This window comes from Neltuma alba, unplaced genomic scaffold (genome assembly GCF_004799145.2).
Source record: "Neltuma alba isolate B1F8T4 unplaced genomic scaffold, ASM479914v2 tig00005684_pilon, whole genome shotgun sequence".
NCBI lineage: Eukaryota > Viridiplantae > Streptophyta > Magnoliopsida > Fabales > Fabaceae > Neltuma > Neltuma alba.
This window is the reverse complement of record NW_021634197.1, coordinates 57,184-69,666: the sequence shown is the minus strand read 5'-3', so window position 1 is coordinate 69,666 and position 12,483 is coordinate 57,184. Positions and strand designations below refer to the sequence as shown.

Below are 12,483 nucleotides of genomic sequence, written 5' to 3'. Positions count from 1 at the left end.
TTGGGGGGTTTCAACAATATGCATTGGGACGCTAAAAACAGAGAGCTTGGTGCAACTTTCTTGTTGTGATTTTTTTTTTTTTTGGGTTAAGTATTTTCTAGTCTTCATCATCAAAATCAGGCTCAGCCTATATGCACTTGCTTGTTGACCTGCGGGAACAACGTTTGACTTCAATTTTTAGGAAACTTATTTGTTGCGTATTTGAATCTATATTGTATTGAATATTTGGTTGGTGTGTTTTTGTTGGCCTTTTGTGCTATCTTTCTTTGTTTTCTAGGATTCGTTTAATGTGCTCATGGATCAGAATGATTGTACTCTTATTTAATCTACATCTTCTCTTGTGTGAGTAGTGTCTATATTCAATTGTGAATCGTGGATCGGAGGTTAGTTCTAATTGCACCGAGAAATAGGAAATCTAAAATAGGACCTACAATTAACAGTTTGAGATTGCATGAAATAAAAAGCAATTTTTTCAGTCTTCATAGAAATATATTGAATAGCTTCAAAGAGCTTTTTGGCTTGAAATACTCATCCAGTGATCTTGTGCAATACATAAGCCATGAAGATGTTCATTCATGTCGGATTGGGATATAAAAAATGATGATAAAATGTGAAAATATGTGTGTGTGTGTGTGTGTGTGTGATCCCAATAGTTTGAATTTGGACAGACGTAGGGAGTGTTTCGAGAACACCAAAAGCACTTGAAACTAAATTACTCACTTAAGTGAGTTACGTTACATTTACAGGATCCCCAATGCATACAAAAGAATATGAATCATAAAGCATGCTCAACAATTTACAGATCTTTCAGCAGGTTTTGAACTATAAGTAGAGCTTCTGATTTCTGATTCTAACTCGAAATAAGAAATTTTATCACTGAGAAGTCCCAAAAGACTTGTGGGTGAGAAATTATAATCGTGAATTATTGATCATCTTCCCTCATCGCACTCTCCCTTATCAATTACAACTCCTTTACTTGTGACTGACACAATTGACAGAGTTGGAATTAATAAAGAAGGGTAATGGGAGTGACAATTTATATATAAATTAGAATAAGTTGATCAATTCACAATTGTAATTTCTCACTCACAAGTACTTTGGGATTTGAGATCAATTTAATAAAATCTCCTTCTTGAGAACTGAGTGTAATATTCAGTACAAATCATGTGTCTCTTGCACTTAATTTATTTCTTATTTTTGTCCACATTTATTCTTTAAAAAAAATACTTCTTCTAATTCATAATATAGGTCGCTTCCAGAAAAATAGTTGAGCCAAAATATAAGTAACTTAAAGAGTAATGAACACTTATTTATCAATTTTGTCACTGTAATTAATGTTTAAAAATAACTCCTCATATTTTTCTCTCTCTTGCACAACCGGGTAAAGTTGAAAAAAATTCAATTTGAAACATGTGTAATGAGTTAACTATTATTTTTTGATATCGACAAATTAGTTAAAGTAATTTGTACGGTTGAGCGAGGAATTTCTTTATTGCTATGGAATTTCTAACGATAAGCACATCAAATTAATAGCAACGTGCAGGGGCGTACGCCAAGGAAAGCCAAGCATGATATGGAGCTATTCCTATAGCCTAGGCGATTGAAGATTTCCAGTCACCACAATGGACAAACAAAATCCAGAAAATGAAGAAGGAACCCCCAACAAGAGATAGACCCAAGAAAATTTCCTCAACATTCCATCCTCTCGAGGCAAGGACAAAATAGAAAAGAAAGGCTTCTGCAAATTCGGTGGCTTCTCGTGACCATCATATAAATGGACAAACAATTGCCAAGCAAGAAATCTATCACATATTGCTTCTGCATAGACTAAAAGGCCACAATAACCATAATCTTCAAGATTTCATTAATCATATTTACAAGAAGGATAATGTCCTGTCATTTTGATGAGTTTTATCACTTGCTTCATCCTCACATTAGCTATCCCGGCCAGTTTACGAAGTTCATGTTTCTTCTGACGTGTATAATGTTCTGTCAATCTGCAAAGGGCACTTATAAGTTCATGTTAGCGACTTACTGCTAATCATAACAGTAAGTCGCTAACCACAATTAAATAGACTAAGGCGACTCTCTAATGTGGTAATGACACATTACATAACAATTAGGACGGCTTAGCTCCATCAGTTCAAAATTTCCAGTTCTTGTCTCAATTACTTTTAACCCCTTCTAGCCATAAAGGAAGGAATAATGACCACAGAAAAAAACGGAGGGGGCTTTTGCAAAAAAGTCTAGTGATCTGAGGGAGGAACGAATGGCTTCAATAAGGAACTCTATACTTGTACCTGGTTAAAGGCAAATAGTTAGTCACGAAGGATTTTTCCAGAGCAAATTAAAGAAAGAATAAAAAGGGAATTCCTTTTCACATAAGAAGAGCTACAATAAAGAGTAGCTCCAAGATAAACCAAAGGATTATTCCCTTGAACAGTAAGGAAGGATCCAGTTTGGTCACAATAATTCTAAGGATCTTCAGAGAAAAATTAACTGTGCACTCTGTTCCATTGAGATAAAATATAAACAAAGGAAAATGACCCGAAATACTGAAAATCAACTCACAATCCCAGGTAATTCCATTGATAATCCCCTTGGGAATTAAATTAAAATTAAGAACATCAGTGAATCTGTGTGAAATTGAACACAATTTAGCCCATATGACTTAATAAATGAACATGAAATCAAAAAATTACCTTTCTCATTCAACTCATTCCTTCAGAAAACCAGATAAAGAAACAGAACCTCAGAGTCATTCATCAGATCTCTTCTTAAATCAGAATCAAACTGCAAAACCTCGAATCTCAACAAAAATCCTCAGCGCCAGTCTTCCACCGGAGACGACACCATCAATTCTAACACTGCGCATTATTCTTCAGTTCCTCGAAGAAATTGCAAATATCTCCAGTTTTGGCGGGAAAACTATTTTCAACAATAGCCTACATAATTAGTAAACGAGCATGGAAACGCAAAACCACCTTTCTATTTCAATCGACCATCCAGGAAATCAAATAAACTAACAAAATGAGAGAGCCACCGATTGATCTCTTTAAAATTATTATCAAACCACAAAAAAAAAAAAGGAACCTCACCGACAATGTTCCACCAAACTCGAAGCCGTCGATGCCTACGCTTGCACATCATATTCTAATCCGCCTTCTTCAATCTCTTCCGGAAATTGATTCTCTGATTTTCCGTACCTCCAGATTTGGCGGGAAAACAGGAAGGGAAAAGAGAAGCCAGAGTGAGATATCGGATGTGATGGAGGAGACGCATCGCGAGTTTGCGCGTGAATCTAAAACAACCGTTCGATTGGAATACGAAGGGCTGTGATTGGCCTAGATTCACGCACAAACTCCAGATGCGGCTCATCTCTGTCAGAACGTAAGGCGTGATTTGTAATGTTCAAAACGGAGACACAGAACCAGCAGGCGAGTAGGGTGATCCCTTTATATATACAGCGCGAGTGGGCGCTCCAGGATTAGGGTTTTTTTTCCCCCTTTTTTTTTAATAAATTTTTAATAGTTGTAGCGTCACATCCCCGACAAGACTTTGATAATTAATCTTAATTATTACCTAATCAGGCTAGTAGTAGCTGCCGTTTCCGGTAAAATCATCAAGGACTAATTTTAGCTAATTATTTTTAATCATGAGTTCAAATCAATATAATCGATTAATTGTTTGATTAAAAAAATGTGAAAAGTGCGCCGTAATGCGGGCCGCAAATTATCACCAGTCCATGCTAGTTTATTTTCAGGTATAATTAAGAGAGATAGGAAGGTACATGAAGGTCCAATGAAGTATGAAAATTTCAAAGTAATTTGTCCGCGTCGCTTAATTTTTATGAAATTGGTTGTTACTCTTTCGGTCCTAAATATAAAACTCTTATACAAATACATTTACACATATTAATATAAAAATTTTATATTTAGGATCAGAAGAGTATTATTTTAGTTGTTGCTGTCGTTTCATAATTAAAGTTATTATTTGTTAAAATGTTGTATTAATTGATATTAAGTAAAAACAATTTTGTGAATTAGTTAATGTTGTATTATTTGTTGTTATTTTTTGATAAGTTAAAATTGTTTCTTGTTATGTTATAAATAGGTCTTATATTAAGGACCGGATAAATATATTATGATTATTTCTTCTTTTCATTTGTTCTTCAGATTCTAAATTAAGGATGTGTAGGTAATTTTATCATAAAGTTTAATCTTGAGCTAATCCTCAAATACATGAGAATAATTAGGTTATCTTAGAGTACTAAATTGATATTTATACACTTTAGGGTATTTTTGTGTCCTTTTTCTCTCTATATATAACTAATTATTGTCTGATGATGAAATATCATCCTATGCTCATTGCTTATTACCTTGTTTCACAAGCTTTCTCTCTTTATTTGCCCTTTTCTGGGGTTGAAAAGCATGGCTCCTAAGTTTACAAGAAGAAGCCAAGGATATATCACAGAAAAGGACAATGACTTTTTTGTCTTAACTTAAGGACAACGACCTTGGCTCTCAAGTTTATTTGTTAAAATCTTGTTTTGATTGATACTCAATAATTTTTTTTTTGTGACATTAGTTGTTGTTTTATTAATTGTTGTTATTATTTGATAAGTTAAAATTATTTTATTGTTACACTACAAAATGGATCTCACGTTTAGAATTAGAAGAGTATATTGTAATTATTTCTTATTTTTATTTATTCTTCATATTCTAAATTTAGGATATTTAGGTAATTTTATCGTAAAGTTTAATCTTGAGCTAATCCCTAAAACCATGAGAATAATTAGGTTATCTTAGAGTCCTAAATTGATATTTATAGATTTTATGTTTTTTTGTGTGTGCGTGTCTCTCTCTCTCTCTCTCTCTAACGAATTTTTGTTTGATGAAGAAATATCATTCCCTCCTCATTACATACTGCCTTGCGTCACAAGTTTACCCTTTTTTTAGGATGAACCTTGGCTCCTAAGTTTTTGAGGAAAAGTCAAGGATATATCACAGAAAAGGACAATGACTTTTGTGTCTTATATCATCATTATAAATTGCGCCGACCTGTGAAATTATATATGCAAAACCTCATGTGACACGAATCACATGATGATATAAGATTATCATAATATAAACTTAATTATATGAAATAATGCAATTATCTAATACCTAATACTCATCCGATCCTAAATATAAGACCCTTATATATATAAGATATGAGGAGTATTATCTATGGCTTAAAAAAAGCGCTACTACCTCCGGTCCTTAATATAAAATCTTGTTTAACTTTTATTTTGATCCTAAATATAAGATCCCAATCCACTTTATCTATAATATTTATGTATTTTTTCCAAAATAGTTCTTCTAACAGTGGTAGTTCTAGCCAATGCACTTGATTAGCAAAGATATTTTAGGAAAGACAACACTTATTTATTACAAATAACTAACTTAACTTCTTTTCTTAATCTCCTTAAATTAGTCAACTAGCTCTTATAATTGGGATCGAAGGTAGTATTTCATAAAGTTTAAACATTATCACAAGCTCATTGAAGATAGTTTTCTCAATCTTAGCAATTTTCTTACATTCTCCATAAGCCAACCATCTCACCACTATTAATAATTTCACACTTTCCCTCTTTTTTTTTGCTGTGTTCATCTTCTTTTTTCCGATATGATAAAAGTTTAGGCGATTTGAGTTTTCAGAGCTCACTAGGATTATGGCATACCTTGAGGGTTCATAGAGCACTTACAAATGTATTCACAGATTGTAGATTATGAGCCGATTTTTTATCAACTAAAACAATTCTCGTTGAGATCCAATCTCTCTCTCTCACCCACAATTTTCTGGGTGAGTAACGTGTGGGCCTTGAAGTGTGAAACGGCTCAATATGGGAAGTTTTGGACCTTTTATGTTATATGGACCATTTTGTGGACTGCCCACATGTTTTGTCCAAAATACAAATCCCACAGGCCGCTGTTTCGATTACTCGTGCTCTGGGCTTCCAGATTTATTGGGCCAAGTATTTTGGGCCGTGATTAATGTGAGTGCTGAGCAGTACTCGAAGCCCAAAACACTCGCACCGGACTCGAATCTGACATTGATATGTGTATGCATGGAGGTATCTAACTGGCATTAAGAAAAGCAAGAAAAATTTATTTTATTTTTTAGTGTTTTTAATTATTCACCAGTGACTGATTTGCTAGAAATAATAATCACTGTCTTATTGGGTCGCACAAAGGAGAGGCAGCATCTATGGTTTCACATTATCCAGCCAATCTGTGCTTGACAACAGACATCTCCCCAATACAATTAATAATCCATCTCAATTCTATTCAAATAATAATAATAATAATCCATCTGAATTTATCCTTAGTTCCCCACACACAAACATACAAACAGTATTATCATCGACATAAGCCATCAAATCTGCATCAAATTATAGTTTTATTTGACTAAATGGGATTCATTATATGATGAAGGTATAAATTTGTCCCGAAAATTTTTATTTAAGAGTATTAGATACCTATAAGGTATAACAATTTTGCCCCTTATCGTTAAAAATATTAATAGTTAAAGTCGCTATTTTGATAATCAATGTTAGTTTTTTAACCGTAGATAGCAATATCACTATGATTTCAAATATTCAAAACAAATTTGCATTTAAAAAAACTTTCAAGTGCTTAGTACTATTGAGTGTAAACTTACAGGTGAATTTACACATTAACCCTTCATTATGTAGTATCAACAAATTAACTTTCAGAATGATATCATTTCAATTAATTCAAAACAACAGACAATGCTAATTCATTTCCAAAACCAATGGACAGGCGTACCTACCAAAAATTACTTCAGACCAACCAAAAACAAAAAGCCATGATGATAATGGCCTTGCTTATTCAGCATTTTAATTGGAAGACAGCTCCATATTTTTTTAATATAAAGTTTGAAGCAAATTATATTATTTATGACATAGATAACATTACATAGCTTTGTGATTATTATATATAAAATTTACAATATTAAATATAGATAAATAGATTAGTTTGGCAGTTTTAGCTTTTGGTAAGGCATCGGTGTCTGAGATTGATTGTTGATAGGTTGAGCCTCATCCATTGAACCTGCACTTTATATGAATCAGCATTGACTTCCCATTCTTATAATTAACCCCACAACCATCTACCTTTTTATCTTCTGTCATCACTAACTAAATAAAATTTACCCTCTATTATAAAACTCATTATTAATTTAAAAAAATCCACATCAAATAAGGTAAAGTATGAAATAAAAGACAAAAAAGTAGATAATAATAACAGCTGGTTCAATTTATATAGAATCTACATTACATAAAAATAAAAGAGTTGAAAGTATATTTTTAATCTAAGAGTATTTTTGAAAGAATAATTAGCATTTAAGAAATCAATGTAAGATAATTTTTTCAAATGAGTGCGATATTGCTCTTTTTAAAATGTTAATTGTAAAGTACTACCTCCGATTCTAATTATAAGATCTTATTTGTAGATTATAAACGAGATTTTATAATTATGACCAAAGATAGTATATAAATTCATTAAAGGAAACCCTAACCATGAGGTGCACATTGGTCCAATGGCCTAATCATCACATTATTGAATTATTAGTTTCATCCAAATCTTTTTTGTATTACATTGTGGGGACCCTTTGCTGAAGATGCGGAACAAGACAATTTTTTTAAAAAAAATAACTAAAATCGGATGAATATTTTTATTCATTCCATATATATAATATTAAAATTATATCATTTTATACTTTTAATATAAACTCATTTCTTATGCTCATAATGTGTTTAGTCATTACCGGTGTACTATTTCTAATTTTAGTTTAGACTGTTATGCATGGATTTTGTATGTTTAATTTATTTGTTTCATGTTTCTGTGGTTTACAAATTAGACTCTAATATGTAATTTTCTTTTTTATTCCAATGTAATGTAAGTGAGCCCAATGTGTCTTTTGTATTATTATTATTTTTTTGTTTGAATAAATTAGTCTTTTCATGAAAAAAAATCATATTAGATTTTAACTTATCTAAATTATACAAAGCTAAGCCTCAAGTGAAAATAACTTTTTCTAAAAAGTGGATGATTTTGGTTGTTACACGAACTTTTACAGAAAAGATATATATATAAGGTTAATACAATAGTCATTAATAATTATAGATAGTTACTTGGTCAAAGTCATGGATCATATTATATTTGTGGGTGATTATCCATAGGATTGGTACTTAATAAAACAATAATTAAATCCATTAATTATGAATAGAAAATTAAAGGACTTATCCTAACATCCGCTTGATTTTTTTTTTTTTTGGGGCCAAACATCAACTTGATCTAATTCTAAAATTTTGACTATGCTTGCAGGATGATCATTTTGTTTCAAATCAACTTGACAATTTGATAGATGAATTAGTAATAAGTGATAGTTAAACGACAATTTTTTTTAAACATAACATGTGTCTTCTCGTTGATGTAGGCTGGTATAGTTAAAGGATTGATGGCCAAAAAGAAAAAAAAGGTATAGGATTAAGATGATGGTTATTGCCTTACTTTGTGAGTTCAATTTTTCCCCTTAAATTTTAATTATAAATTTTCATTATGTTAATTATGAATGCTTCGCTAAGTATAATTGCTAATTGCTGGGTTGTCATCCACTCTTGCTTTAATATATTTTATGTTCTCAATTAAAAAAAATATGTATTAACAGCGTCGAATTATAACATGACCATTTATATCATTGGTTTATAGGGTTTTTCACGTCTTTCCTTCATATCTACCTACTCAATAGGGGTTTTTGGAAAAAAAACTCTAGATAAACTGTTAAATAAAATAATAAACCTTAAATATCTAAAAAGAGGAGAAATTATTAGAAATTTCAAAATTAAAAATTTAAACTTTTAAATGCCTTTTTCTCAATCTATTGTCCTGTATACTTGTCTTATTAGATTTTATGTACTTAGTTTTTTTTTTTAATATACAACTTATCTTTAAAAAAGGGCTCAAGCTTATGGCTAAAATTTGATAGTTAAAACAACTAATAATTTCTACAAGTAATTTACAAGATGGTAAGAGTCTCATCCCGTAAAGAAAAAAATACAAGTTCGAATCCTTAAAAACGTATTTATTGAGAGGGTTTTAATCGTAACTCTCCCATCTTGGATGCCTAATTGTTAGGAGGGTTTTAATCGTAATGTTCCCAACTAGATAAAAATTAGTTTCAAGTCCAACGTGGCTTGATAATATTCAGGTTCTAAAAAAAAAAAATCTATGAGTGATTTGAAATTTACTCATTGGAAAAAAAATTTAATACGAAGATGAAAACAAAATGATGAAATGTTTGATACGAAGGACTATTCTTGAAGCTATATTGTAGATTCTAAAATTTAGAATAAAGTTTTAAGAATTTTCAATATAAATTCTTGGAGCTCTTTTAAACCTTAATTGCAAATTTTAGAATCTGTACGCAATTTTGAAGGAGTTGATCATTTCCGTCAAATATTTCACTCTTTTAATCTTTAATCTTTAAGCTCAATTTTTCTCTAATTATTATATTAGCTCTTTCATGTAAAATGAGAATTTAATTAAAAAGGGAATAATAATAATTAAAAAAAAAATAGAACGACTCACCTGAATCCTTTATAAGGGCTTCCTTTACCGTCTCTCCGACCTTCAACCTGCCAGTGCGGCTGCGATCTTCACCCCCTTTCACTCTCTCTCTCTCTAACCACTATTTTTCTGTTGGATTACCATCTCTTCCAAAACTCTGAAACAATCTCTCTTTATCCTTAATCAGTCACCGAATACTTGATTCTTCTATTTTTTGCTTTTCTCCTTCAAATCCTTTCTCAGATTCTTCATTCTTTCCTCAATTTCTGCTCATCAGAATCAGTGGTTCGTAATCTTTGTACTCACAAATCTCTCAGTGGTTGAATCCTGCTTTGTACGCTAATATCAAGAAAAAGAAACCATCAAGAGATTGTACTTTTCAGGCAAGGAAAGAAAGAATCAACGAGGATTCGATTCGGCGCCGACATGGCCTCATCTGTGATCTCAAATCCTGTAACCAACTCCGATCGGTCACGCGACGCCTCCAAGAGGAGGAGGAAGAAGAAGGCTCCGGCTCAGAAGAATCACCAAGAAGATCAGATTCAGAATCACGCTAGATGGAAATCCCAGGCTCAGCAACAAATCTACACCTCCAAGCTCCACCGAGCATTGGCTCGACTGAACCTCGGCGACGGCTCTTCCGGCTCCGGAAGCGGCGATGCTCCTCGACGAGGGAAAACAATCCGCGAAGCCGCTGATAGGGTCCTCGCCGTTACTGCCAATGGGAGGACTAGGTGGAGCAGGGCGATTCTCGCGAACCGGCTCAAGCTGAAGTTCAGGAACCACAAGAGGAAGAGAGTGGCGACGGCGTCGAGGCTGGCTACCGGCAGTAGCCGGTCGAAGAAGCCAAGAGTGAGCGTTTTCCGGTTGAAGGGAAAGACCTTACCGGCAGTGCAGAGGAAGGTGAGGTTCCTCGGCCGGTTGGTCCCGGGTTGCCGGAAACAACCATATCCGGTGATTCTAGAGGAAGCCATCGATTACATATCGGCAGTTCAAATGCAAATCCGAGCCATGACCGATCTCGCCGACCGACTCTCCGCCTCTTCTTCCACCTCGACCTCCGCACCCCCTGGTTAATCCGCGCGGTGACTCAAACTCAATGTTAAATTTTTTTCCTCTCTTTTTCCTTTTTGGTTTCCTTAATTTTCATTTTCACGATTTTCTTTGATCCAACCTGTGTTTCTGCCAAGTAAAGATTTCTGAATCTGTGAAGTACATATATAAATATATCTCGTTCCCTTCTCTCTTCAAGTCGAATCAGTCTCATACTTGGCTTCAAGACTTAATTCACCAGTATTTCGTGTAATCCTCCGTTCTGATTATAGCTGAACTCGAAATTAATCATATCAGCAACATTGAAACAGTCGTGTATGAATCATGTGAATCTTTGTTCCGGATCTGATGTATTGTGAAGAATAGTTGCTATACAGGACACCTGCGATCTTTCATTCTGAATGTTCATACATTGTTGCAACTGTCTCATGGCCTTCATCGATATCTCAGATGGTGCCTGGCGAGTCAGAACCTAATAACAGAGCACTTTCGGTGTCAGCGTGCTAATTGTTTAAAATTTGTGCTAAAAAATTATTTTAAAACTTTCCTCTGAAAAAAAGAAAAAGGCAGGATTGCTAACAAATCTCAAATCCAAAAAAATAAAAATATTATTATTAAAAAGTTGGTTAGTTCTATTTATTTGTTATTCGGACTTTTTGAGATTGTTTTTTTGGACTTAATAGTAACTCTTCCAAAAAACAATATTTTTTTTTACTATAAAAGAGGATTTGAAACCCTTTAAAATAGAGCAAGAGAGTGTGGGTTTATTATATTTCAGTCTTTCAATTCAAGCCCTTCAAATGTATGAGGTGAGAACAGATGAGGTGGTAAGCAGAGAATGTGATGCAAAATTGCAAATGTAAGTCTAGATTTCATAACTCATTGATATAAAAAAATTGAAAAAAAAAAGAGTTTCTATTGAATAAAGTATCTATTTGAATTAGTTGTGAAGAAATAATTTTACATGTTACGAGATAAATATGTAAGAGTAATTTTATAATATAAATTGCTCTTCTGTCTTTTTTTCCTTTCTTATAATAAACCGTCTTATATTATTGGTTGATTGTGTTTAGCTAAAATGATTTAAGACTTAATCTATGTTAGAATGAATAATTCAGATTTAAAATTTTTAAATCCAAACACATACCACCTAATAACTAATTTTTATCTTATCTTTAATCAGTTTGCAAATTATAACTAATACTCCTCCGGTCCTTATTATAAGACCCCATTTGACTTTTTATTTGGTCCTAATTATAAGACCCCAATCCATTTTGTTTCTTATATTTATGCATTTTTTTTCAAAATAATCCTTCTAATAATGATAATTTTAGCCAATATACTTAATTAGCAAGGATATTTTAGGAATGACAACACTTATTTATTATAAATAACCAACTTAACTTACTTCCTTAATCTCCTCAAATAAGTCAATTGGGTCTTATAATTAGGACCGGAGGAGTAGAAACTTAACTCACAATTGGTTTAGTTAGTAAAGAGTTGGCTTGTAATCTATAATGTCATGATTTTGAATCTCATCACTGATGTAAAAACTTTGTTAGTAAATTTTGTCTAATCCTGAAAGCAGGTCCTGACCCTAATAAGTTATTTGAATCTAACTCATCTAAACTTTTTTACACCAAAAAAACTTGTGTATTAAAAAAAACTCACTTAACATGATATTTCTATGAAAATTAATTAAGATTAAAACCACCTAAAATCTGATATTGTGGTGTTATATTTTCTATGAATGTAAGAGGGTGTTTGGATGAAAACCAAACAATGGTTTTAAAAGTGA

The 12,483-nt window shown here is 32.5% G+C and overlaps 1 protein-coding gene and 2 long non-coding RNA genes across 3 annotated transcripts; 2 read left to right on the top strand and 1 right to left on the bottom strand.

The window, feature by feature from the left end:
* Positions 1 to 1,771: 1,771 nt before the first annotated feature.
* Positions 1,772 to 3,407, bottom strand: LOC114748318 (uncharacterized). Its single transcript, XR_003740452.1, has 3 exons — positions 3,099 to 3,407; positions 2,703 to 2,928; positions 1,772 to 1,997 (listed from the first exon to the last, which is right to left on the bottom strand). It is a non-coding gene; the product is annotated as an uncharacterized LOC114748318 (long non-coding RNA).
* On the top strand, positions 2,228 to 11,475 carry LOC114748319 (uncharacterized). The gene is made up of 3 exons (XR_003740453.1): positions 2,228 to 2,303; positions 10,997 to 10,998; positions 11,464 to 11,475. It is a non-coding gene; the product is annotated as an uncharacterized LOC114748319 (long non-coding RNA).
* Positions 9,733 to 11,107, top strand: LOC114748317 (transcription factor bHLH147). Its single transcript, XM_028936685.1, has one exon. It carries the CDS (start codon positions 10,059 to 10,061, stop codon positions 10,707 to 10,709), a length of 651 nt encoding a protein of 216 aa, XP_028792518.1. The 5' UTR covers positions 9,733 to 10,058; the 3' UTR covers positions 10,710 to 11,107.
* Positions 11,476 to 12,483: the final 1,008 nt, after the last annotated feature.